Genomic DNA, 26,513 nt, shown 5'->3' with positions numbered 1-26,513 from the left:
GTCTCTATGGCTTCATTGGTGATCATCTCTTTAATTTTTACCACAAATTTTTCCATACCCTAGGGAAAAATGATGATTTGGAGTAAAGGCATTCCAGAGAAATCTAACACATTGGTATCTTAGGTTTATCTGGCTACTTTGATAAATTGATTTGTTGCTGTTGCTTTTGAATTACCCTCACTTTTGAGTCCTTTCGATAGAGTTGGACATTAGCTAGTAAAAAAGAGAGACTTTTTTCCTAAGGTTATCTGCTCATAGATTATTGAATCTATGTAACTTTCTGTATGTGTTTACATTACCCAGGTGAGTACATTTTAAAAAATAGATTGACCCATACCTACTGTGTTAGTGTAACTTTTGGGCTGTGTTTATACTTAGATTTTGATAGGTTTCACTAATAATACTAGAAGATAAGTTTATTTTGCTTATCTTTAGCTAGCAAATCGTTTTAATATGAACTCATCTATTCAAAAACTTCAGCTTGATTAGTGTTTCTGCGTATATGGGGATTACTTGGAGGGATCTAAGAAGACTGTAACTTTATAAGAATAAACTATACCCCTCCCCCCTTTGCAATTCAAAGGGCATGGTATTTTCTAAAGATGCTAAGAGGTCCTGCAGAAGCCTTTTAAAACTTTTTACTCGATGTTTCTTGGTTTTATTTAACCATCTTCCCCTCCCCCACTTCCACACTGCCTTACCCCCTTGTTTGTTTTGCTTTGTCTAGCACATTGCATGGAATTAACGTTTCATGAAATTAGCATTTTGTGAGAAATGGTAAATTGGGGCCACTTATCCATTTGGTCTGCTCTTCAGGAGAAAAAGGCCACATCGAAATAAGTTAGTATTATTAATGCACATAAATTAAGCAGCTTGTAGTGTGTGACAAGTGTATTGATTAAGTAGTGGAATCAAAAAGGAAAAAGAACAAATCTCAACAGATTAACCTATTGGTTAAATGAGTTTGTTAGATGTGCTGATGACGTGACTTCCAATCATCATGAAGTAGTATATCAATAAGATAATAAAGATTTGGCAAATATGTATGAATCCATAGCTGTGTACTAGTTTTTGTTTTTTATCTAGAGAAGTAACAGGTCTAAGTTGTTAAGATTTTTAAGTAGGAATGAATAGGTATATACTGTCTCATATAAAGTTGTCATTAGTCTTTCATTCTTACTTCCTATTTTCATACCTTCATATTTCCATTGTCAGTTTTCAATAGACAGTATCCATTTTAGTAGAAATTCTTCTTGGCTGTGATATTAGTATAAAGTTGAATGATGTATATACCCTGCACACAACGAACTTACATGTATTACTGAGATGCCTAGCTGAACTGTTTACTCATCTTTTAACTGCTGATTTGACTGTCATGATACTTCTAGACATGTCAAATAATCATGTTTCTTTTGCTTTCTAAAGAAAGTTACTTGTAATTAGTGGTTAATACCGATGTAGTATTTTGCATGATGGGCTTGAGAGAAAATCTACTTCTATCTACTTCTTTCTTACTTGGTATGTTTCTTACTTGGTATATGATCTTGGTATATGTTTCTTTGAGCATCAGGTATCGAGAAGGTTATTACTTCTTTGAAAGGTGTTTTTTTTTAAGTAATAGCAAGATCATTACATATTTACGATCATATATTTGATAAATATAATAGAAAATTACTTTCTCTCATATAGATGTAAGGACTGGTCATGAAGTCTGCTACAGTGTTTTGAGTTTCTGTTATGTCTGTATAACTGTCCTCTGTAATAGTAGTACATAAATAAATTAAACATGCTCTTTGTCCTAAAGTTGCCCACAATTGAGAGGAAACTAAAAGTTTTATATAGAGAAATATATAATGACTTAGCTAAATAAACAACTGAATCTAGTTTAAAGGAATTGGGGAAGGAGATAGTAATAGTCTTGTGTCCCTCTATACTTGTGTCTTAGCTTGTGTCCAAAAGGAGGCTTAGATGACTTTTTAGAGTAAACTTTATAATGTCTTTAATTCTGTGTGACTTAATTGAGACACTACAATTTGTTTGTGTATCCCAGTATGTTTAGAGCTTTTAAAAAATCAAATGATACAGTTCATTTTCGTTCAGCTCCTTTTCTAAGTTTTTGTGTCACATATCCACACCCAGTGGACATCTCTTTATATTTTCTGTACCCTCATTTAAGAAGTTAGTTTGGGGTTTAGTAAGAGACAGTGGCCTAAGTAGGCTAAGTATCAGTAACTAATTTAAACTACTTGGTCCTTTTTCACATAGTTTTTTTGGTTTTTCATTTTTTAAGTTTTCAGGGACTAGAATTGTGATCCTAAATCTGTGTTAGAATTATATTTTATCACCATGTTTGAGTATCAGTTGAGAGATTCATAACACCCTGTTGAATTTGATACTCTTGACTGAAAAGTGGCTTGGCTAGTTGGATGTCCAACTTATGGATAGTAATAGTAAGGCCTAGAAACTTAAATAAATTGTAAAGTGACGTTGAAGAGGCAGCACTAAATGTAATGCTTAATCTGGAATTGACTTCTTGTTACATGTGTTGATTTCTGTTGAAGGTGTTGGTTTTACAGTATTTACTAGATGCCTTTAAAGAACTGAAGTGCCTGTATAACAGATAGCTAGGAAATAAGATAAGGGGCAACATGAGACTTTCATTATATGCGCTGAAGGAGAGCAGTGGTAATAAAACAGTTTTCATTTATTGAACACTGTTCTAAGTGCCTTCCTGTATTCATGTTTATCCCATTTAAATTCTCTACAGTAGTCCTATCAGATGAGTGCTGTTTTTCCCCTTTGTTGGAGGTGACAAAATTGAAGCCCAGAGAGGTTAAGTAAATTAGTCCAGGATCACACAGCTGGTGAGTGGCCAAGCTGGGATAGGAATTCTGGCAGTCTGATTCCAGAGTGTACTTAATAATTGTACTAGGCTGCTTCCCTGTATTGCAGTATGAGATTATACCATTGAGCCATGAGATTGTATCAGTAAGCTAACTTCCTTAGAATCTGAAGGAGTAGTGTATACTTCAGTAATTCTAAACTGTCCAAGTTGAGAGAATTTACCAAACTAAGTAATTTTGAATACTGACATTTCACTTACTAAATAGTAAGATTTTAGTCAATGTGGTAACAGTTTGTGCAAATATTGCCTATTTTTTGCTTATCTAAATGTTTCTTATGTCAGAAAATGACAAATTTCTTAAATTTGTATGTAAATGTAGATAAAGAGGATGTAAGGTTAAATGATTGCCCCCAAACCCATGCACTTACTTGTTAAAGACATGCTTTAAACAGGTATTTATATTTGTTTCCAGTTGAATGAATACTTTGATTCAAAGATGTATTTTTGTGTTTATTCAAAACTTAATTTTTTGCATTCACTCATGTATTTGCTTATAAGATAAGTTAGTGGTATAGGAAATAGTTATTTTTATATACGCTACTTAACATTGATAGCCTCTATAGAGTGTACTTGCAGGATTTGACTTTAGCACATTTGAAAGGCACAAGAATCAAACTTATTACAGTTTGCAGCCATAGTTTTGCAGCAAGTTTAGTTTTTAAAAATCAACCAAATTTAAGAGTTAATATTTAGACAAAAGATACGTTATGTCAGCAGGAAAAAACTTCAGTAAATAATTACAAAGAAAAAGAATTTTGAGGTGCCCATGTGAAGATGTACACCTTTATTTTCATATCATAATAAAATTGAGCTGATTTACTTTACATTTTGTATAGCTAATTTGCTGTAGCATCGATAGGATTGCTTCTATTACTATACCTTTTTTAAATAATTAAAATATCTAGAATCATATCTTAATTAAAATATTTAGAATCATATTGTGAATCATGCCTTTTATCTAGCAGGAATTTTCTGAACTGGGATGCTAAGGATGACTGAGCAGATTGTATGGTGCTCTGTAGTTTTTACCCATTTTAAAATTTTCTTCAAATGGGTGATTCTTCTGAAAGCATCTTGAGAATTGGTTTAACTTTTATTATTAGAAGAAGAGAAGTAGAAACATATCACACACAAATCATTGGCTACTTTGAATGAAGTGTATCAAATAGTACATCTGAATTATTTTTTAAAGGTGCCAAAGTGTTTATTACATTTAGATGTTTAATATTTTACGCAATTTAGCTTATGTCTCGCAGACATGTTTTTCACCCTGGCCATTCTTTCTCTGTCTCCTAACAGCTAAAAATTCTTAATTATAGCATTTAATATATTTGTTAAAGTAGCTTAAATGGAAATTTGTGAAGCTCTACAAGATTAGTGAATTTTATAGTGTGCTTCACATTAAGCTTAGTTTGAATTACCATTTTGTAACCTTAAGAATGGTCTGGCTTATGAAGTTTACTGTGATAATATTGTAGCAACTGTGTTAAGAATTTTTCCCTTTGACCATTTTGAACCAACATCTTACCTTCTTTGAACTTAAGAGCTCATCATTAATGAGACACTCCATTATATTATGTTCCGTAAGTGAGGAACAAAAACCCTAAAATGAGAAGTCTACAAATAAAGCTGGGACACCAAAGGCTGTTCCCTCTATGTGAAGCAAAAGCAAAAAGGGACAACAAAGTAACTAGAATATCTCAACTTTGGTTATTGGGCAGAGGGAGGGGAAAATCATTTCTGGGGATTTGAACCGTAAGCCAATTCTCTCATAAGCTTGCAACCTGGATTCCCATTATCAGTGTGGTGTTAAAACAATAAATAAATGTAACTTAGAAATTTTTAATGTTCTCAGATTGATGGTACTGCCAAGTGACTGGCCTGAGTCAAGAAAAATCCTCTGAAAAAAATTCAGTTTCAGTCAGATGGGTTGTCATATGCATCTCTATGTTAGGTGTACCTTAGAATTAATGAATAATAGAAATCATAATATTTTTATCAAATATTTTCTTCAGGCTTTGGGAAACAAGCTTTTTTATGATGCTCAGGCCTCTGGAAGAACTCTTAATTTTATCAGATTCTTTCAATAACTTTTCATAAGAAACAATATTTTGCATATTTATGTTTTTGTCTTTTGGTTTTGCGGTAATATCACAGTTTTGCTTTAGAATTACATTAATGATCTATTTACTTTTAGAATATTCATGTACGTAGCTTAAGAAACTTGCTAATATTTGTCGGGTTGAACAAGCTTAACTAGTTAACAGAGATGCAGAGGGAAATTTTAGCTTTTAATTTGACATTAAATCTCATTTTATAACCAATACCATGAGTTCTAGTCTAAAGGCAAATTTTTTAGATGTTTTGAAGTTTGAAGTGTGGGAAGAACAATTGAGAGAACTGTCAAATTCTCTACTTTAAAGATTTTTCATGTGTTGTTTGCAGTGTCATTAACCTGGTCTAGTAAACTTGTTATATGTAAGCTTGTTTGTGCTTTGTTTTTAAGTGGGATTTGATTGCTGTGTATCTTATGAAGTACTATTTCAGTTTGAAATTACATTCATTTGTAATCATTTGTACTGCTGTCAGTGTGGAAATGTTCTGTTGTATGATGGAGATTTTATCCCACTTTTTAAATGTCTTTAATTCCTATGAGAAAATACTTATTCATTTTTCTCTTAAGTTTTCCAATTTCAGTTTTTCCATTTAGCTTTGAATTCTAGTTTTTGCATACGTTACTAGCATTTGGTTTTACCTACAGTCCTTTTTATTTATTGGAGGTATTGGGAATTGAACCCAGGACCTTATGCATGCTAAGCACGCGATCTGCCAGTGAGCTGTACTCTCCCTCCCAGGCCATTTTAAATAGCAGGCCTTTTTTGTCTCTGTTGCCTACCAAGCTTTCCCCATAATTAGTTGCTTAGTAATTAAAGAATTCAAATAGACTTTGCTCTTAGCCTAAAGCAGAATTAATTGTGAGGTTATATCTATTGGGGCGAGAAGGAGAAAAGGCCTAGCTCTAATTCTTTTAGTCTGGGTTTTAGAGGCTTTTCAAGTGCTTTGTTTTCAAATTCTGTACTTAAAAAACAAAACAAAACAAAACAAAAAAACTTATTATTTGCCCTTGTGTTTCAAGTTGTAGGCACAGTTTTCTTTCAGGGTCTCATTTACTGATGTTGAAACAGTTTACCATTTTGAGGAACAAAAAGACTTTTTTGTGTATTTGTTTCTTGCATCCATTAATACTATGCTACTTCATTTTAGTGGTAATTTAGCCTAGTTTAGCTTTATGAGTTGACTTTCACAAGTAATAAATGTCAGTGTTGGAGTATTCCCTTTTACTTTTAGTAGTAGGATTTATATATTCATATTGACCAATAGGCTTCTTTTTTTTGTTCTGATTTCTCAAATTGTTCATCTAATTTGAAACTGTTGAATAAACTGGTCACTTTGTTCTAGTACCTGTGATTGTTGTAGATAATTTTTATCTCCCTTCATGTTTTTCTCACATATTAAAATCAAAATTACTATGTGAGATTGTACTAACATACACAAACATTGGGTCAGAATCCTTTGGAACTTTATGTTAATCTTCATGATTTTTATTCATACATGGTAGCAAAGATTAATTCATAGATTTGAATGGCAGTCATTGGTAGATGAGATTAAGCTCCCAAGCTTGCTTTCTTTAGTTATGCATGTATGTGCTTTATTAAGTTTTTCTTTACAAGAGAAAGCGTGGATGTAATTTGAGTTTGAAAGTTTTTTAATGTATTTGTTTAAAGTCACTGAATTACAATCACTTTTGATCTAGAATTTTTTAAAAGACCAGATGGCTGTAAATTTATTTAATATAGATATAAAAAATCAAAGATGAGAAATACTGAAAAAAAATTTTTGCCTTGCTCCAAAGAAGGGAGAAAAATATGTGTTGAGTTAAAATTAAAAGGAAATGACTATTCTTAAATTTAGGTTAGAAATGACATAATAATCTGAACTTTTAAATTGTAAAATAATTTTGACTATACATGTAGATTATGACGTAAGTATTAAAATAGATTGTTGATAGATAAAATACTTCATTCATTCAACAAGCACTTACTAAGCATACTATCCACATAGGATAGTGTTTACTGGGTTTTAATCTTAAGTTGTACATGTTAGCTTTAATAACCAGATAGTCTTAAAATCATATTAAGTGCTTTGGTCTTATATAGTAACCTTTTTTTACTTTTGTTCTAGATGCCTGGAATGATGTCTTCAGTAATGCCTGGAATGATGATGTCTCATATGTCTCAGGCTTCCATGCAGCCTGCCTTACCGGTAATCTTGTGAAAATAACTGTTTTCTGTGATGTTTTAATTACTTTTATATATGAAATAATGTGTATTTTATAGACAGTTTTGTTACTTTTTAAGTGCTTCCTGAGAACTATAATGTAAGATGAGAATTACATGTACTTCTGTTTTTAGTTTCTTGAATGATAGGCAGTTACATTTTCCCCTGTATTTATATTGTAATATATGTACATCCTTAGTTACTAAGTTAATTCTACATTAAATAAGACTAGAATTCTAAAAAGCGTAACTTGTCAGCCAGAAGCTTTTTATTAGTTTTATAACATTCTAATCTTAAAGAGTGGACATTTTGCTTTACTTGAGTACTAATTAAAAATTGATATGATGTGATTTAATACCAGATCTTAGATTTAGAAATCAAAGATTTCATTTGAAATCTACATTTCATGAGATTTCAGCTGTGCCACATTACTTAGAAAAATCCTTGAATAGTTTTATCACCCTTATTGGGTAGTACAGCAATATAAAAATCATTATGATAATTCAGATTAGCATGACTTCTTTATTACCTGATAGCCTACTGGTTGTTTTGAACAGATATGGCATACTCCAGTGGGATAGTAAGTTTGCAGAATCTTATCCAAAGCCCCTAGGGCCAGATACATTTCAAAATTTTTTTAATGTTGTAAAGTAATACATTGCCTGTGATATAATGCAAACATTTTCCATGGGGTCTTGAGCAGTGCTCTTTAATTTCTAACACAGTATTTCTAAAGCAAAACCTAACAGATACTCACACTGATGTGGGATAAATCAGGCTATAAAGAGCTCATGTCATTCAGTATAGATTGTGCCACTGTAATGAGTTTTGGTGCAGAACCAAAAAAAAAAAAAAAACTTGATTCTCAGAGCTTTTTGGATCTTAGAATTGTGGGTAAAGGGTTGTGTATCTTTATATAACTGATGATCATGTAAAAATAATACTTAAGAGTGCTTCAGTAGCTCCAGGTTACTGAGATTTTTTACAATTTATAGCAAGCTCAGGGAACTGAGACAACTAAAACTTAACTAAGAATCTTTGAGCCACTGGCTTGAGAATTACTACATAGGGGCAACTGATTGACTAAGCTTAATGAGACTCTTATATAAAATATAGTTTAAGCAAGGTGAATGTTGTTAACTAATTTCATTTTTCTTCTTACAGCCAGGAGTAAATAATATGGATGTAGCAGCAGGTATGTATACTATATATGGGAGTATATATTAACTTCATTTGGACAGTAGCAACTGTATTATAGTGAGGAACAAGGCTTGTTTCTCGGGCTCTGTAGTTAGCTCTTGATTTTTTTTTTTCGCAATGAAAAATAAGAATAGTGTTCATAATTAAATGCATAAGAAATTATCACAATTTTAGATGAAGAGTTCTGGGGCCAAATTTGATCTACAGATACACTTTGGCCCACACAATGTTTTTAAACTTTATGCTTAGTTGCTAATGTTTACAGTCTGCAGGCTTACACAGAGATTGAATTTTTCCTTTTACACAAAGATTGACCTTATCTTGAAAAGCTGGATGATCCGAATTTTCGTTATCTATTACATTGATCTCTCAACACAGTAGGTACTCACAGAACATTTGAATGAAAATTCTGGTTAAGTCCATGTATATACTCCACAAACATTGTAGGATGGAATAACAACTCCATACTTCAGATACAGATTGTGTACTCTCAGACTTCTGGACTACTTCACTATCATTTTTCTAGTACCTAGGTGGTCCTTGTAAATAATGCAGGTAATTTTTTTTTCAGCCAGTTACCTATTAGTGTTTATTAAGATTAGTGTAACTTTAACATGTAATAATAATGCTTCAGTTATACTTGAGTAAGTAATATTCCACAAAAGTTAATATTCCACATGTTGACTTATTCCCTATGTTTATGCCAAAACATTTTTTGTTTTAATATTATGGGTTGAAACATGTTTAAAATGCACTCTGTGCTTTTCTGCAGATTTATGTGGGCCATAATTGATCTTTTTAAGATGTTTCCCAGATTTCATTATTTAAGCTATAATGATGTTCTGAAATACCTTAGAATAGTATATTAGCCTTTCTAGCCATCTGCAGCTTGTTACTATTACCCTAAATAATCCTGGGAAATTACTTCAGATTTCTTTTTTAATTAGTTTTTAAATGCTTTGATTCTGTTATTGATGTTCCATACTAGCTTCTTTTGACTGCTCTCCGGGTATATGTATTACTTAGTTTTGTTTCCTTTTTACACAGTCTTTTGTTTTCTTTATTGTGTGTGGTTTTAAGCTACTAGTTTCTAAAGTTAAAGATTATTCATATGATCTTTGTGACTAATGTGAATTTCCCCTTATGTCTTAAAGGGGTTTTGGTAGTGGTTTAGGATAGTACCATCCAGTAGAACTTTCTGCTGTGGTGGAAATATTCTGTAATCTGCACTGTTGTGTACAGTACCCACAGCCACATGTAGCTATTGACTACTGGAAATGTGGGTAGTGCAGAGGAGGAACTGAATTTTAAAATTTTATTTAATCTTGATTACTTAAATTTTAATTTAAACAGGAATATGTGATGGCTAAAGGATACTGTGTTGTACAGCACAAGTCTGGAAACTAGATAGTTGAAGTTGCCAGAAGTCTAGAACATAGAATCAGAGGTCTGAGACAGTACTGTACCTAAGTAATATAGCAGAAAAACAGGAATTAGTCAAGATAGACACCTATAATAGCAAGGAGAGGAGAAACAGAAGGTAAAGGTGTGAATACTTCTTATGGCTCCAAATGAGTTTATAGACTGAAAGTTCAAAGTAAAGTGCCAACTTAATTCTGAAAATGCTTTGCACTATAGCTGTTTATTTTGTGGGAAGGAGAAAGCAGTCTTAGGATATTTACTGTGACAGTATAGAGGGGTGAAAATAGTATGAATAAATATTACAAAACTGTTAATGAAAGCATGATTTGTCACATAATATTGTTCTCTCCCAATTTTTTTTTTAGGTGCAACATCAGGCGCAGTAAGTATCTTTGGAATATGTTTATTTCATTGTCCTTCTTTAGCGTACTATATTGATCCTTGTTTCTGTTTTAGAGATTATCTACTAAGTTGAACCCTTTTCCTTTCTTTTCTATGCCAAAGGTTGAAGAACTTTTTAATAGTTTATTTTTAAATCTTATTTTTGTAGGACTTAATGAGAGGTATGGGAATCAGATATATTATCAGTTTTTACAAGGATTTGAATTCTCCTTATCACAATTAGAAGGAAAATGACTTGTAGGCACACAGTAATTGATAGTTTTCAGTTCAGCATTACTTTGGAAAGTACTCCTTTGTATTACAAAAATGTACGTACCCTTGTTCATTACTGTAAACCTAGTGTAGACTTTTCCTAATATATAGTAGTTTAAAATACTTTTTTGCTTATACCTTCCTTAACACAGCATCAGTATGACAAAGAATATTCAAAATTGCTTGGTTTTTGTTAGGAATGGAGAGAATGATACCACTGTACAGCCTTTTTTCCCTCGATACTTGATTTTAAGGTTGTTGTCTTCTAGTTCTTGTTGTTAATGCTTTATATACTCTTTACTCATTACATTTTTATAGTATTTGGGAAAATAATGGAAGCCTGAAGTGTCACTTAAATATGGCTATTTTATGTTTGTGGATAATAGCGCTATTCTTTAGCCTCCAGGGTTTTTTTAAATTCCTTAAGGATCAGTGAAGAGTTTATGAGTGCACTCTCATTTAATCACAACAACAGTCCTGAGAGGTAGCTGTTATTCCCATGTTATGGTTGAGAAAATGCAGAAAACTAAATTAGTTATAAATACATTAGTATTTTAAATTTTGGGGGAAAGACTTAATTGTGAACTGTATTTGAATATTTTAAGTTTTCTTTTATCTTTTACTTTAAGAGCTGAATGATTATAAAATATCCATTTGGTATTCTTCCATTATAAGTATCTGTTTATATTTTTGACTAATGATAGCTTCATGTTTTTGCTGCTTATTTAAATACAGGGACTCACTAGGAGAGAATGAGGCAGACATAAATTTAAAAGAAGAAAGCAAATTTCACCCTAAGTTTTCCTACCATGAGAGAACCACCATAGTTAGTATTTTGGTTGTATCAGTTGTCTGTAAAATCTCTTTTTTTCTCACTTAATGAAAGTATCTTTTTTGTCATATATTAAAATCTCACATATTCTGGCATCTATTTCTGAATTTTCTTTTCCATTTCTTCTGTTTCTCTGTTCCTGATCTAATGTATTTTTTATGATTAGAGTGGCACATTTTTATACCTCTTAAATTCCCTATCCAAAAACATTGGGTTTTTTTTTTTTTTTTTGAAAACTTGCTTTTTTTTTTAATTTATTATTCTTTTTAGACTTCAGGTACACAAGTTAAGTTTACTTGTGCTTTTCAGATTATGGTCATTATTACTGATCTATGGAGAGTCTCTCATATTTTTTCTCTTTATTCTTCATCTTTACTCCAGTCCACCCTCCCCAGTAGGTGCTCACTTTGATATACGTCATAAGACATTTATCTTATGTCTTGTGGGAAAGGCTTGTGAATTTTTGTGTGTAGCTTTTTGTGTGTTTTTCTTTCTTTTTTCACATTCTTCGTTTATATTTAATTTTTTATTAAGGTATAATTGACATAGAACATTGTTAGTTTCAGATGTACAGCATAATGATTTGATATTTGTATACATTGCAAAATGATTATCTAACTAACAAAGTCTAGTTAACCCCTCACCATACATAGTTATAACTTTTTTTTTTTGCAGGAGGATTTTCAAGTTTTACTCTTGGCAACTTTCAAAGATGCTATTTAGTACTATCACCTGTAGTCACTATGCTATATATTTTATCCCTCTTTTTTATTTTATAGCTAGAAGTTTGTACTCTATACTCCTCTACCTTCACCCATTTACTAGCTTATATATCTGTTTTTATGAGGTTGGTGGGGGTTTGTTTTGTTGTGGGTTTTTTTTTTTTTTTTTTTTTTTGGCTTGGGTTTTTGTTGTTTTTTGTTTTTGGAACCTCCATACTGTTTTCCATAGTAGCTGTGCAGTTTACCATCCCCTACCAGTGTACAAGGGTTCCAGTTTCTATGCATCCTCGCTAACCCTTGTTCTTTTGTTCTTTCTTTCTTTCCTCCTTTCTTCCTCTCTTCCTTCCTTCCTTTCTTTCTTTTTTATAATGGCCATACTGACAGGTGTGAAGTGCTATCTCATTGTGATTTTAATTTGCGTTTCTCTGATGATTATTGATGTTGAGCATCTTTTTATATACCAGATAGCAATTTTTGTTTCTTTTTTGCTCTTTCTGTAATTGGATTATTTTTGGATTTTTACTCTTGATTCGTAGGCATTTCTTACATATTTTGGATGTTAACCCCTTTCCAGATAAATGGTTTATAAATATTTTCTTCTATTCCAAAGGTTTATCTTTTCAGTCTGTTTCCTTTACTCTGTAAAAGCTTTTTAGTTTGCTGTAGTCCCACTTGCTCTGTATTCCTAAACATGAAGAACTAGTTCAAAGTTAGCTTCCTTTTAAACTCTTAAAATAAGCATTGGTTTAAAGACAGCAAAACATGGCTCTAACCAGAACTCTGATGAACATCGAATGTAATTCAGGGTGTGAACACGTACCTGGCAAGAGAAATTCCTGAATCTCTGATCTGCAGTCAAGCAGACCCAAGAGAGCTGCTGCCCCTGGTTTCCTTTGCTGACCTTGCCATTCTTTTTGCCTTCTGCAGTCAGAAATCCAGGTTTTACTTCTCTTCACGTTTATTAGAGTTAGTCAACTGGTTGGATCTCACTAATCAGTCATTCTGATAGGCTATCAAAACAGAAATAACTTGTTTCCACCTAGCACCTGCTGCCAGTGTTAAGCAGATTGAGGTACTCACTATAGGCCTGCCTCAGAGCTGCTGGTTCAGTTCCAGACCACCGCAATAAAGTGAATATCACAATAAAACAAATCACATGAAATTTTTGTTTTCCCAGTGCATATAAAAGTTATGTTTCCACTACACTGTAGTCTTTTAAGTGTGCAGTAGTATTATGTCTAAGAAAGCAATGTTCATACCTTAATTAAAATACTTTATTGCTGAAAAATGCTAACCTTTTTTTGAGCCTTAAGTGAATCATAACTGAAAGATCACTGATCACAGATCACCATAACAAAGTAAAAATAAAAAAGTTTGAAGTATTGCAACAATAACCAGAATATAGTACAGAGACACAAAGTGAGCACATGATTTTGGAAAAATGGCACCAATAGACTTGCTCGATGGAGTGTTGCTGCAGACATTGGATTTTTTATAATACCATGTAAATAGTTGTAAATACAATGCAAATACTGTGTAAAGTTGCCAGTGTGCGGCAAATTCAAGGTTTGCTTTTTGGAACTTTCTGGAATTTTTAAAATATTTTCAGTCTATGGTTGGTTTAATCTGCAGATACAGAGGGCCAGCTGCTCTAGTCAGGTCTTTTATGTCTGTTCTATGATAGTGTTAAATATTTTCCGTTACAGCTTTGTGCATCCTTCATTCTGTTAGGTTATAGATATTGTATGAAATTTGGTGCTATTTTGAATCTTTCTATAGTACTTTATATGATCATTTTTCTGTGTGCTTATCCAGCAGGTTTGCTGAACTCTTGTTGCTTAGTGGATTTTCTGTGTATGTTATAGTATTACCCTCAGATGACAGTTTTGGCTCCTTCTCTCTTGATCCTCATATCTATGTCGACTTTTATTGTGTCAGCCAGAACCTCTAGTACTGTGGTGAGAAGTAGCAGTGATCAGCTGGCATCTTGTCTTCTTTCCTCTCCCAAAGGGAGTATGTATAAAATTTCTCCATTAAATATGATGTTTTTATTATAGCTTTTTGGTATATAATCTATATTAAGCTGAAGTTTTCTTCTGTTTCTGGTTTGCTGATAGAATTCAATATGTACTTAAATTCTTCAGTGTTTTTTTTTTCTGTGTCAACTAAGATGATCGTATCATATTTCTTCTCTAGTCTGTTAATGTGAAAGTACACAGGTAGATTTTCTGAAATTGCCATTTTTGCATTACTAACATGAACCCTAATTATTCATTCTGTGTGCTTAGGGTATGTATATGTGCACATGTGTGTTTAATTCCTTCTGAATTTGATTTGCTAGTATCTTTTTTAGGTTACTTGTGTATGGGCGATAACCTCTCTTTTCTGGTCCCTAGAATAACTTGCATAAATAACAAGTAATTTACTTCTTAATGCTTAATAGAACACAACTAAAAATTTAATGGACATAATATTTTTACTGTTTTTGCACTTTTCCAGTTTTAAATTTCTTTTAATTTTTTTCCCAGATATTTATCTATTTTCTTTAGGTTTAATAATTATTTAGCTTAAATTAAAAAATCATAATAGCTATCATTGTCCATGTTTCTTTTTCCTTTGGTGTTTGTTTGTTTGTTTGTTTGTTTCTGATGCAGGGAGAGGGTAGCTATTCAGTTGATTTCTGCTGTCTTTACTTCCTTCTTGGTTACATACTCTCTTACTAATTTTCTAGCTTCTTTGCTCACTGGTTTCCAGACATCCTTAACTGTGTTGCTTAAGTTTTGACGTACAAGGTTTTCATTGTCATTTAGCTCTCAATACCTTGGTTTCTTTTTCCCTCATTTGGTTTTTTTTTTAAAGGTTAGTAAATGTTTGTTTTTCTTGGTTTCCAGATGTGGTATTTTTTTCAAATTGACTTTACTTTTTAGAGAAATTTTAAATTGATATGCAAAGTGAAGAGTTCGCAGATACCCCTTATTCCGCATACATTCAGCTTCCCCTATTGTCAACCTCTCTCATCGGAGTGGTACATTTACTGCCATCTGTGAACGTGCATTGACACATCGTTATTACCCAAAGTTCAGTTTTAAGTTCAGTTTTCACTACAGTTCATTCTTGGTGTTGTGCATTCTATAAATTTTGACAAATGTATAATTACATATATCCCTCATGATAGTGTTATACAGAATAGTTTCACTGCCCTAAAAATCCTCTTTGCTCAGCCTCTTCATCCCTCTCCCCACCTCCACCCTCATCCCCTGCAACCAGTGGTCTTTTTACTGTCTTCCATAGTTTTATCTTTTTCTGATGTCATATAGTTAGAATCATATGTAACCTTTTGTAATAATAGTATATAAACTTTTCCAATTGGCTTCATTCACTTAGTAATGCACATTTAAGTTTCCTCCATTTTTTTTTTCATGGCTTGATAGCTCATTTCTTTGCAGCACTGAGTAACACAATAATTATAATAGTGGTGAATAATTTTTTTTTTCTGAATGTGCCAGTTTATTTATCCATGCACCTACTAAAGGACATCTTGGTTGCTTCCAGGTTTTAGCAATTATGAACAAAACTGCTAAAAACATTGGTGTACAGGTTTTTGTGTGGGCATAAGTTTTAAACTCAATTGGTTAAATGCCAAGGAAGATGATTGCTTAATCATATGATAAGAATATGTTTAGTTTTATAAGAAATTACCAGATTGTCTTCTAAAGTGGCAAAGTTCATTTTAACTTCCCACCAGCAGTGAATGAGTGTTCTTGTTGCTTCACATCCTTACTAACATTTGGTGGTGTTGGTGTTTTAGCTTTTTAGCATTTTAATAGATATGTGCAGTGTATCTTACTTTAGTTTGCAACTCTGTAATAATGATGTTGAACATCTTTTCATATATGTATTTTTGCACCTGTTTGTCTTTTTTGGTGAGGTGTCTGTTAAGATATTTTACTCATTTTTTAATTGGGTTGTTCATTTTCTTAATTGTTAGCTTAGAGTTTTTTGTATATTTTGGTTAACAGCCCTTAATCAGATGTATCATTAGCACATAATTTCTCTCTGTGACTTTTCTCATTCTTTTGACTGTGTTTGGCAGAGCAGTTTTTAATCATAATTAAGTTTAGCCTATCAATTATTTCTTTCATGGATCATGCCCTTGAGTGAGTTATTTTTTATAAGGCATACCTTTTTGCATTATGCTCAGAAAGCACAGTCTATTAGATGTTGAGTCTTTTCATTTTATTAAAGCTTCATTTACATTCTATTTCAAGACCAATTTAAGGGTATTTTATGTGCTGATAATTTAAAGTTACTTTGTTATTTCTGTATTTGGCGTATCTTTCATCTGCTTAATCTACCTAAGGAGAGGGGTGTACTGAAATCTTTAACTTGAAAAGATTAGTCATCTTTTTCCTCCATATTTTTCTGTTGTTGTTCTGTGTATTTCAAGGCTAATTTGTGAATAAATGCATATATGTTGAGGATAAGTTTTTGACGTGTTAACTCTTTATCAGTATAGAAGGCCCACTTTTACCATTACAGTTTTGCTTTAAATTCTGTATAGGTGAGACATATAGCAATCATAGCTATTTTTATTTCTTTTTACCTTGTAAAAATTTGTTATGCTGTGAATAGACTATTTTTTCCATTTTTATTACTAGCTACTTATTGTCAATTCAGAGATTTTTGTGTATTTATTCTGTAGCCAGCTATGTTACCAGAGTCCCTGGATAATTAGAATAGTTTTTGTTGTTGTTGTTGTTTAACTTTGTTGTTGTTATTTAACTTGATTTCATTTGAGTCTTTAGCACTAAAGGCAAGAGAATTTATCTCTTTCCCAGTATTTATACCAATTATTTCATTTTATTGCCATGCAGTATTTGTTGAATCAGTGGTTGCAGACTCATGTTTTGGTTATGGTTTTAATGGAAGTGGCTTTTGAATGATTTTTATTGGTCTTTGATAAATTGTCCTTTATTGTTTAGGTGTTTTTCTTACTGTATTATTTCAGGATTTTTGTTTTAATTTTTATTTTTTGAATACTTCTGAATTATGATTTTCAGGAGGTAATTTGATCATAAAGTCTGTTAGTGTGATCTATTAGTGTAATGTGGTGTTCTCTTTCAGTTTATTCATAGAAATAATTTCTTTTATAGATTTCCCAAAATTGAGTCACCATTGCATTTCTACAGTAAATTCTACTTTGTCAGAGTGTCTACGTTGTAGTATTCTCCTGGCTAATATTTTGTTTAAATTCTTACATTTATATTCATAAGTAACAATGTCACCCTCTTTTTGAGGTACCTGTTCTGTTGTGTTCTGTTATTAATAAAGAGCTTTTCATCTCTTTCTATGATCTGAATTAATGATACTGTAATTCTCTGTTCTTTAAAGGTTAATGTAGAGGGTTCTGCTGTAAAATCATCTGGTTGGGTATCTTTCAGTTGTGTCTATGATGATTGGACTGTTCATTGTGATGTGTTTCTTGGTAAATTTTGGTAAAGTGGTTTACAAGGAAATCATTTCCTCTAGATTTTGAAATTGATTGTGAATCTGTTCTGTGTCTTTGGTTGTGCTCTTCCTCAATTCCAATCGTATATTTTGACTTTTCTTATTTTCCTTATTTAGAGTCGTGAGGCGATTTTTTTTCCCTGCTTAGTGTTTAGATTTAGTCATTTTTTCCCTTCCAGTTTCATTCAGTGCCCAAGGTATTGGAAATGGCCTTCATTTAGAGAATTAATACTAATTTCATTCCCAGCAGTAGCATGAGACTGCCCTTTTCATCATACCCTTTTAACATTGTATACAAATAGTCTTTGTCATTCATTTGATAAGTAAAAAGGTGTCATTTTAATGTGTGCTTCCTTGATTTACTAATGAAATTGGACATCCAGTTATATTACCTGTATTGAGTTCTGCTGATGGCCATGTTTTTATTTCCATTAGATTGTCATTTCTTACTGATTGTAATAGATTTTTGTATATTATAGGTAATGATTTTTTAATCACTTATTTTGCAAATATATACGCACAGTTTATCATTTGTAAAATTGTTAGCTTTTGATTAATTTCTCAGAACTGCCATTTGTGTCATTAATTTTTTATTATTAGAATAATTGTGTCAGTAAGAAAATAACTTTGGGAATGGTGTTATGTGATAAAAGTGCAGAGTCATGCTAAGGCTCCAGTGGAAGGAATATCTTAATAATTCCTGCACCACCCCAAAGCAGCTAACCTTGAGGTTAAAAGTAATTTCCTGGCTTTGGGTCATTTAGAATTTACCTTTAAGTCTTTCTTAAGTTTTCCCCAATTCTGCAAGGTCAGTCTAAGTCTCTGATAGGCAGCATTTACTTACTGCTCTGGAGAGGTCTTATGTTTAAAAAAGAAATATTAATTTTGTAGGAAAATGAGTTTATGAATAGACTATGCTAATGTAACTGTCAATACTTAATAACTGCTTACATAAGTCATACTTTGTCCTATGAAGATAAATCTAGTTGAGGTATTTATTAATGTTTTATTCCACTCTTCATCTTATACTCAGCATTGAGGTACACTTGTTTTAAATTTTTCTTTTGAAAATATTAATTATTAGTTTTGGCCAGAACAAGATAAAAATTATAGTTTTACATTAAGTTCCAGATTAGATATTTTTGAAGAAAAAGAGTAAAAAAAATTATCTGGTAAATTACTTTTGTCACTTCAAAATTGACTTCTGTAAAGGAATTTGATATATTGGTTAAAATATTACTACAAAATTTACATTCCTGTCTGAAATGATTCAATTTCTATTGCTGCAAAGAGTTGGAGCCTTGAGCCTTGACCCTTAGTAGGACCTTTGGGCTGGAACAGTGTTGTAGTGAACTTAAGCTAGCTTTGTTACCTTGGGCATGTTACTTTCTTGTGCACCATATTCTCTTCTATAAAGTGGAAATAATAGATGGTACTTCTCTCATACGTTATTAAAAGAAGTAACTAAGAATGGATGCAAAGCAGTTAGTAGAGGGCTCAATATTCAGTGGTTGGCCAGGAATTTTTCTGTCCTTATTGCTAATTAGACTGTGCCTGAATACAGTAAACTTGAAATAGTATTTCAGAGTGGGTAAAATGTGGTTTTTAAAGGCAGAAATTACTGAATTGTTCTAGTTTTATTATTTATTTCCTGAATCACCGTGAGCAAGTTAGTAATCCTTCTAAGTCTTGGTCTTCTTATTTGTAAAATGGGGATAGTGATTATACCTGCTTTGTACTATAGTTCTAAGATTCAAATAAAGTAATAAATAGTGAATATTAAATTGCTTACTTTTGTTTTACTAGTTGACATACTTCCCCTCTTTCTTCCCATTTTTGGTCAAGTGTGCATAGTCCCTTTTTTACTTCATTATCTCATTCGTTTATTTCTGGTGAACTTCCTCTTTGCTTGATGCCCTTTAGCAAAAGTGACTCACCTATCTTGTCCTGAGGCATTTGAATTCACGTTTTATCTCTGTTAAATTTCATCTTGTTGATTATTAAGTTCTGATTGTCATCCAGAAGCCATCTTTTCTAATTTTGACAGCTACATCTTTATGGCATGTCAATTTAGAATTTTGTCCAACTTGACATAAATATTCTTTGGGTTGGTGTTGTTGAGCTCATGATCAGTTCACCTGTACTACATTAGCATCTCATTCATATATTCTCTTTTATCCACAAGGCATAGATTTGTGTTGCTTGAAAGATTGTTTTATGTGCAGGAGTTACAAGCAGTCATATCCTTATAATTCTGAGACTATAGAATGAAGAGAGATCCTAAAACCTGAATGGATCCATACTGCTTTTGAGGAACCTTTAAAATATTTTATTTTTCAGTTACATTCTTACTTGCATTGATGAATTATTCTAAATGATTTAAACTGTCAAAAGTATGCCCATTTTATCCTTTTAATTTCTTTATTGCTTTCAGACTAATGATACTGATATTTGCTGTCAGTGGCACTTAAATAGTTTACATCTTTTTATAATTGTTTTTCTTTAGAAATCAATGTGGACTGAACATAAATCACCTGATGGACGGACCTACTACTACAATACTGAGACTAAACAGTCTACTTGGGAGAAACCAGATGATCTTAAAACTCCTGCTGAGGTAAAATTTTGAGGGCTGTAAATTATGAGTTTAAATAGATTGGGCCTTTTTTTTCTTTCTTTCTTTCTTTAAGGATTTTATTGGTTATTTGACTTCCCAAAGAATAGTACTGCCTTTTTCAGAAAAGGATGCTACAAAGGCCTTCAGAAAAGAAGAGCGTTTTATACAGACATGCCAATCAGCAAAAGACAAAATTCATTCCCTTCTGTGGACAGACCAATTTTATTTACTGACTTTGCACCAGCTCAGGAACCCTTGTCAGGTGGCGTCAATTTAAGAATGGTCATTTAAAAAGTAAATTGAAAGGACAAAGTACTTTATTTCTTCTTGCCTTTTATTTTTTAAATTCACATTTCAGACTGTTTTCCTCTTTATAGCAAACCTGAGTGATTTCGAATGTCTTATACTGGGTTCTTAAAATTTTCCAATGAGGTTGGGGTAATGGATATGAAATTAAATTATAAATACAAAATACTTCCATCTTTTAGAATGGGAAATTCTGTCTTTGGAAAATGCCTCCCCCTAATAAAAGTATTATATTTCATTTTATGTTGTAAACTTTACCGTTCAAAATATATGAATATCGAAGTAAGACTGAAGGAATAAACTGAGTACAGAATATTGCATGTGGTTTAATTAGGAACTCTGGAGTCCTAAGTGAGAGTTGTTCTGGCATTTCAAGCTGTATTTGAAGGTTTTTCCTAGTTGGCAACATACTTTTTTTTCCTCCTTTTAATTAAGTATTTGAAGAGGGAAAAATATTTTTCAGGCCACCACGCTAATATAGCACAGTAATATTTGAGAGGAAGTTGGTACATACTATAATTTTTTTATTTTTCCCAATACTGACATAGATATTTGCCCAAGACACTGACTAGTTTTGAGTTTTCAGTAGCATTCTGATACCACCCTAATGGGTTTTGTATATTAGGTTTTTAGTATATCATACATGTATTGCGTCCTTACATAAAGTAGTTCATAAAGGTTTATGGTAAGTTGCTTATGAAAATGAAATCTAAGCATGAAATCTAAATCAGCTTTGCTTTCTCCCAAATTTATATTTTTCCTAATTGTGTTAGTGTTTGTGAAATACAGGTGGTAGTTTTTACCTATGATGGGATGTAAATGGCAAGAACACATAGGATTTGAAATTCAGATGGACCTGGTGGTTACCTGGTTTTGAATCTTGTCTCTGTGTTTTAATGGATATATTATCCTAGACAAGTATAATATACTCAAATAATTTAACATCACTTAGTAAGTATCTTACAATTGGTAGCTTATATTATCACCATCTCGCAAGCTTTAGAATTGTGTAGGTTGATAGTATCTAGTAAAAACAATGATGTGAATGATGAAAATTACTAAATCTATTACTGTTAATTGAAGGTTTTTATTTCATTTTTCAGCAACTTTTATCTAAATGCCCTTGGAAGGAGTACAAATCTGACTCTGGAAAGCCTTACTATTACAATTCTCAAACAAAAGAATCCCGCTGGGCCAAACCTAAAGAACTTGAGGATCTTGAAGGTAAAACAGGAAAAAAATAATTTTTAATGTTACTTTTTTACATACCTGTGTCATTCACATTGAAACAATCCTTCATAATTAGGATTGTTCAAACAAAGGCCTTATTTTCTTTTTAAGTAAGTGATTAGAACGTTTTAAATGGTGTAACAGTTTTATGGGCTCTTATTTTCTTGTTGCTCTAGATCTCAGTTCTATAGATTTTAAATAGATTTTTATTTGATTTGATTCCACTGAAACTAGGATACCAGAATACCATTGTTGCTGGAAGTCTTATTACAAAATCAAACCTGCATGGTGAGCTGCTTTGATAATTCATTTTCTGTCATTATTTAACATTTTTAGAGTATGTCACTAATGTTCACTAACAATAATTGGATAAATCTGCAGTGAGAAATCTCTAATTCAAGGAATTAGGGTTATATTATAAATGAGCTTGAAGCTTTTAATGTTATACTTTTTGACTTTTTTTAAACAAAAAACATTATTTACCATTGGAAAATTGAACCAGGGGCATCATATACAATATTTCTAAGGACAACTATAAGTGTTTGTGCATACATGGAATATGTGACTTAAGTCATTGAGCAGATGGCCTTGAACCTTGAACTCTTTGAACTCTTATTAGTTTAAATTTTGTTAATATATTGTCAGACTATACATTTAATGCTGATTTTATTTTTGCACAATATTGCAAAATAGTGTTTATGTTTGTTATGGGAGAATTAAAGTAAATAAAATATCATGCCTCACTTACAAAGGGATGATTTTCCAACATCCTCAAACTTTTCAGAATACCCCTGAAAAATCTAGAAATACTACCTAATATAAAACCAAGGACTTAAAAATAGCAGAGATTATGAGTAAGTGAGAATTTAGTCCTTTTACTCTCACTTGTAATAGAATCTGCTGTCATAAACTATCAAGTTAGACACAACAGACTGTAGGAGAATGGGACTTCATAAAGTAATCTGCCATGTGTAATGACATCTAACAGAAAAGAGAGAATAAAAAATTTTTGAAGGCATTGTGGTCTTGTCTGTTTTACCTTTTTTCCTGTGTCATCCTCATTAGCTTAAGATGGTCATTGTATCCAAAAAAATTAATTTCTATTAGTAACAATTACCCCTTCAGTATGTTTTGTCAGCCAACAACCCTAAACAGATTTTCAGGAGTGCTTTCCTTTAAAAATGGCTAAGTTTTAAAAATACTTTCATAGAGTTAAAGCTTATATTATCATTTACGTGGAGCACCTCATTCCCTAATAATGCTAAATAAATGAGAGATTTTTGTTAACTCTAAGAAATTTACTTTAGAATGAGAGCTGAAATATTGAGTGCAAATCTTTAAAGTTCAACTTAAATTTCTATACTAGCTTTGGTTTCTATACTAGCATTGGCTAATAATAATATTGTAGATAGGTAGATTCCCAGTTCATTCATGTAAGTAGTATCAAGCTCATTTCTGATATAACCCTATTACAGATAGTTGGTGTGTGTAACTATCTATCTACTTGTCAATGCTAGTATATATGTTTTGGAATTTTATAACATAAATTAATCCCATTTTGAATTTAGTATCTTTTAAGAACAATCGTAGTTTTATCCCTGGGGAAAATACTATTTTATTCCAGAATTAAAGCAGATACTTTTAGGGAGTTTTTGTAGTAGCCAACTGCCTTTGAGAAAGTAGTATTATGGGAAGAATCTTTCCTAAAAACTGCTGTTACTTAAGTTTTTTATTCTTTAATTGCTGCCCTGGAGCTTTGGAGCAGGCATTTGCTCTGTAAAAGTAGTGGTGGTGGTGGTGGTGTTATTTTTTTTTTAAGGCTGCTAAATTTTATCTTGCTATATGGAACTTTTATCTCCTTTTAAAGTTTGTTTTCAGTGATTGTATTTAAAAACTATGTAGTATGTAACTTTTCTTTTTTCCTCTTTAATAGCAATGATCAAAGCTGAAGAAAGCAGGTAAGCAATTTTGGACATCAGTACTTACTTACAAATTTAGTGTCTGCTATAACAACATCCTTGTTTTAACTGTCTATGTAAATAATATTTAACATGGGATAGGCCTAGTGGTTTGATGTCTTTAGGGGATTAGGGGCAAGGAGAGGAATATTTTCTCAAGGTATACACATGATGCTTTACTAAACAGTGATTATTTGAATTTGGACTGCATCCAAACAAATTAAGACTATTTAGAGAAAAGTCCAAAATTTGAGTTAATTTGGGAAGGGCAGTTATTGGGCTTGTGGAAATGCAGACTGTTGTGTGAGTGCCTGCCATACATTATCACAAATGTTTGCTGAATTAAAGTAATCCAGTTTTATCCTGTGGTTTTCTTTCTTTTTTTGAATTGCTTAATAGTTTGGCAGCACTGCTTCTTTCCCCTTTTAATAGTTTCTCTTATTCATTAGATTTTATGATAATGAAAAACTAGCTTTATTTGGCATGGTTATTCATAATGAAATGACCAGTTTTCTCTTTTTTAAATACATAGTAAGCAAGAAGAGTGCACCACAACATCAGCAGCCCCCGTTCCTACAACAGAGATCCCTACCACGATGAGCACCATGGCAGCCGCAGAAGCGGCGGCTGCCGTTGTTGCAGCGGCGGCGGCAGCGGCGGCGGCTGCTGCTGCGGCCAATGCCGGTGCTTCCACCTCTGCTTCTAGTACTGTCAGTGGAACTGTTCCAGTCGTTCCTGAGCCTGAGGTTACTTCGATTGTTGCTACTGTTGTAGATAATGAAAACACAGTAACAATTTCAACTGAAGAACAAGCACAACTTACTAGTACCCCTGCTGTTCAGGATCAGGGTGTTGAAGCGTCCGGTAATACTGGAGAAGAAACGTCTAAGCAGGAAACTGTAGCTGAGTAAGTTTAGTAACTTTGTTTTAGTAACTTACAAGTCAGTACCAGACTTCATGAATACAAGAAATTGCCACTTAAGTCTGTACCCGTTAAATGTTTAAATTCTTTGAAAATAAAAGCATAAACCTTTAGATAATGGATAATTTTTGAGATTGAGTTTTGTGGAATCATGCTATCAAACTGTTACAGAACTAATCCACAGAAGGTTTAGGAAGCAGGCTGGGGATTCCATGAAACTTGATTTTAAAGGGATGCCAAAAACCTTGGTAATCAAAATGTATCATATTGTGATGCAGTATTTTAAATCAAAATCAATGCAAAAACTCAATGATTAATAAAATTTTAAGTTAAGACAGGATCAGAATTAACTTGTTTTCTGTTTCAGTCTCAAATATGGCCTAGCACTGCAGGGAAGTGCTATAGTTTGATATTCAGCAATCAAAAATCAAGGTAACTGTTAGTGAGATTAAGTTGAAGGTAAAATAGCTGCATCGCTGAGTTTACAGTTTGCATGTACTTGTATGATCTGGTGATATTTCATGTGACTGCTTTATACAACTGTAAAATATAACCTTGAACTATGCGTCTTGATTTTAAAGATGTCCACATGTATGTTTAAAAATGTTAATAACTACGATGTCAGGATCCAAACATGATCACTCATCTTAATATTTAAGCGTATTGCTTTCATCTCCCTACCTCCTTTTATAAACTTGTTTATTTTTTATATACATTTCCAAAGTGAAAATAGCTTTATAGTTTTTTCTGATGTTTGGAAGTTTAAAGATCTGTCTATATGGTATATTTGAAAGGCATAAAGGAGTGATAGTTATTTTGATTATATCTTTCTGCCTTTTTTCTGTGCATTTAAAATGTATGCATATTTTAAACTTATAAATATACTGGAGACATGAGTACAGATATATCCCACATCATGTTGAATGATGGCATGTTATTTTAGTATTAACATATACATAAATTTAAGTGTTCTACTGATTGACATTTAGGCGTTTTGGAATAATAATCGTTTACTCTTTTTATGCTTATTATATTTTTTCACAATAACTTGTTTTTCACAGTTTTAAAAACAAACAATTGTTTCCTGCTTCCTGCTTCCTGTTTCCTTATTATAGTGCCTAAGTCATTATAATAAGCTTTGGTTTTAAAAATTACTTCCATATAGATCATTTACAGCTGGCAATTTTTGACTGTGCTCTTAATAGTATTTTTGATAATTTTAAATACATTTCACAAAGTAAGGTTACTTGATTCAGTTCAGATGGTGTGAATATGTTTGTATTTTTTGTTGTTGTTAGTATGCACTCCAGTATCTTCCCCTAAGCATTCAACTTAAAGGGGGTGGAGGGGTTGTTTGTTTTTGGATTTTTCTGCATTCTTTTTATATAGAAAGAAATGTTAAGATTATACAACATTTTCATATAGAGCCCCTAAAAAAGTATAGTTGATAATTCTTGAGTATATTCTTCAAATAGTAAATAGTTTTGATTTTGTGGGTCATGTAGTCTGTCACAATGACTCATTCCTTTGTGGTAGTAAACAGTCAGCCATGATCAATATGTAAGCTCATGAGCAGGGCCATGTTTCAGTAAAGCTATATTTATGGAAGTTAGCAGCCGGCTGGATTTGGCCTTGGGTCATAGTTTGCCAACCCCAATTTAAATTGATCTCTATGTATTTTTTATATTTTATGAACACTTATCCAAATCCTCATTTATTAAGGCACTAATATAAGGACATTGAATAAGATTTATCAGCCTTTTGAAAGTTTTAAGTTACGGACTAGTGGAACTAGTGTTCCAGTGTAAATGTTTATTTTGGCTTTTTTGCAAGGTCTTAATAACTGAATGTTACAGAAAAAAAACTGTTTTACCTTTATTTTTTATGTTCCAGTAAATG

At 32.2% G+C, this 26,513-nt stretch overlaps 1 protein-coding gene across 10 annotated transcripts in view; it reads left to right on the top strand.

The window, feature by feature from the left end:
* PRPF40A (pre-mRNA processing factor 40 homolog A) overlaps positions 1-26,513 on the top strand; it is a 45,382-nt gene that overhangs the window by 6,329 nt on the left and 12,540 nt on the right. For 5 of the 10 annotated variants that reach the window (XM_072960974.1, XM_006196166.4, XM_015246005.3 and 2 more), the window contains 8 exons: positions 7,148-7,228; positions 8,408-8,438; positions 10,231-10,247; positions 20,088-20,198; positions 21,608-21,728; positions 21,969-22,022; positions 23,668-23,692; positions 24,225-24,599. In XM_072960974.1, coding sequence (XP_072817075.1) covers positions 7,148-7,228; positions 8,408-8,438; positions 10,231-10,247; positions 20,088-20,198; positions 21,608-21,728; positions 21,969-22,022; positions 23,668-23,692; positions 24,225-24,599 — 815 coding nt within the window. The remainder of the gene's footprint in view (positions 1-7,147; positions 7,229-8,407; positions 8,439-10,230; positions 10,248-20,087; positions 20,199-21,607; positions 21,729-21,968; positions 22,023-23,667; positions 23,693-24,224; positions 24,600-26,513) is intronic. The other 5 variants (XM_072960975.1, XM_031678524.2, XM_031678523.2 and 2 more) reach the window with 1 other exon arrangement.

Source organism: Vicugna pacos, chromosome 5 (genome assembly GCF_048564905.1).
Source record: "Vicugna pacos chromosome 5, VicPac4, whole genome shotgun sequence".
NCBI classification, from domain to species: Eukaryota; Metazoa; Chordata; class Mammalia; order Artiodactyla; family Camelidae; genus Vicugna; species Vicugna pacos.
Note: the sequence above shows the minus strand (reverse complement) of the source record. Positions and strands in the feature narration are given on the sequence as shown.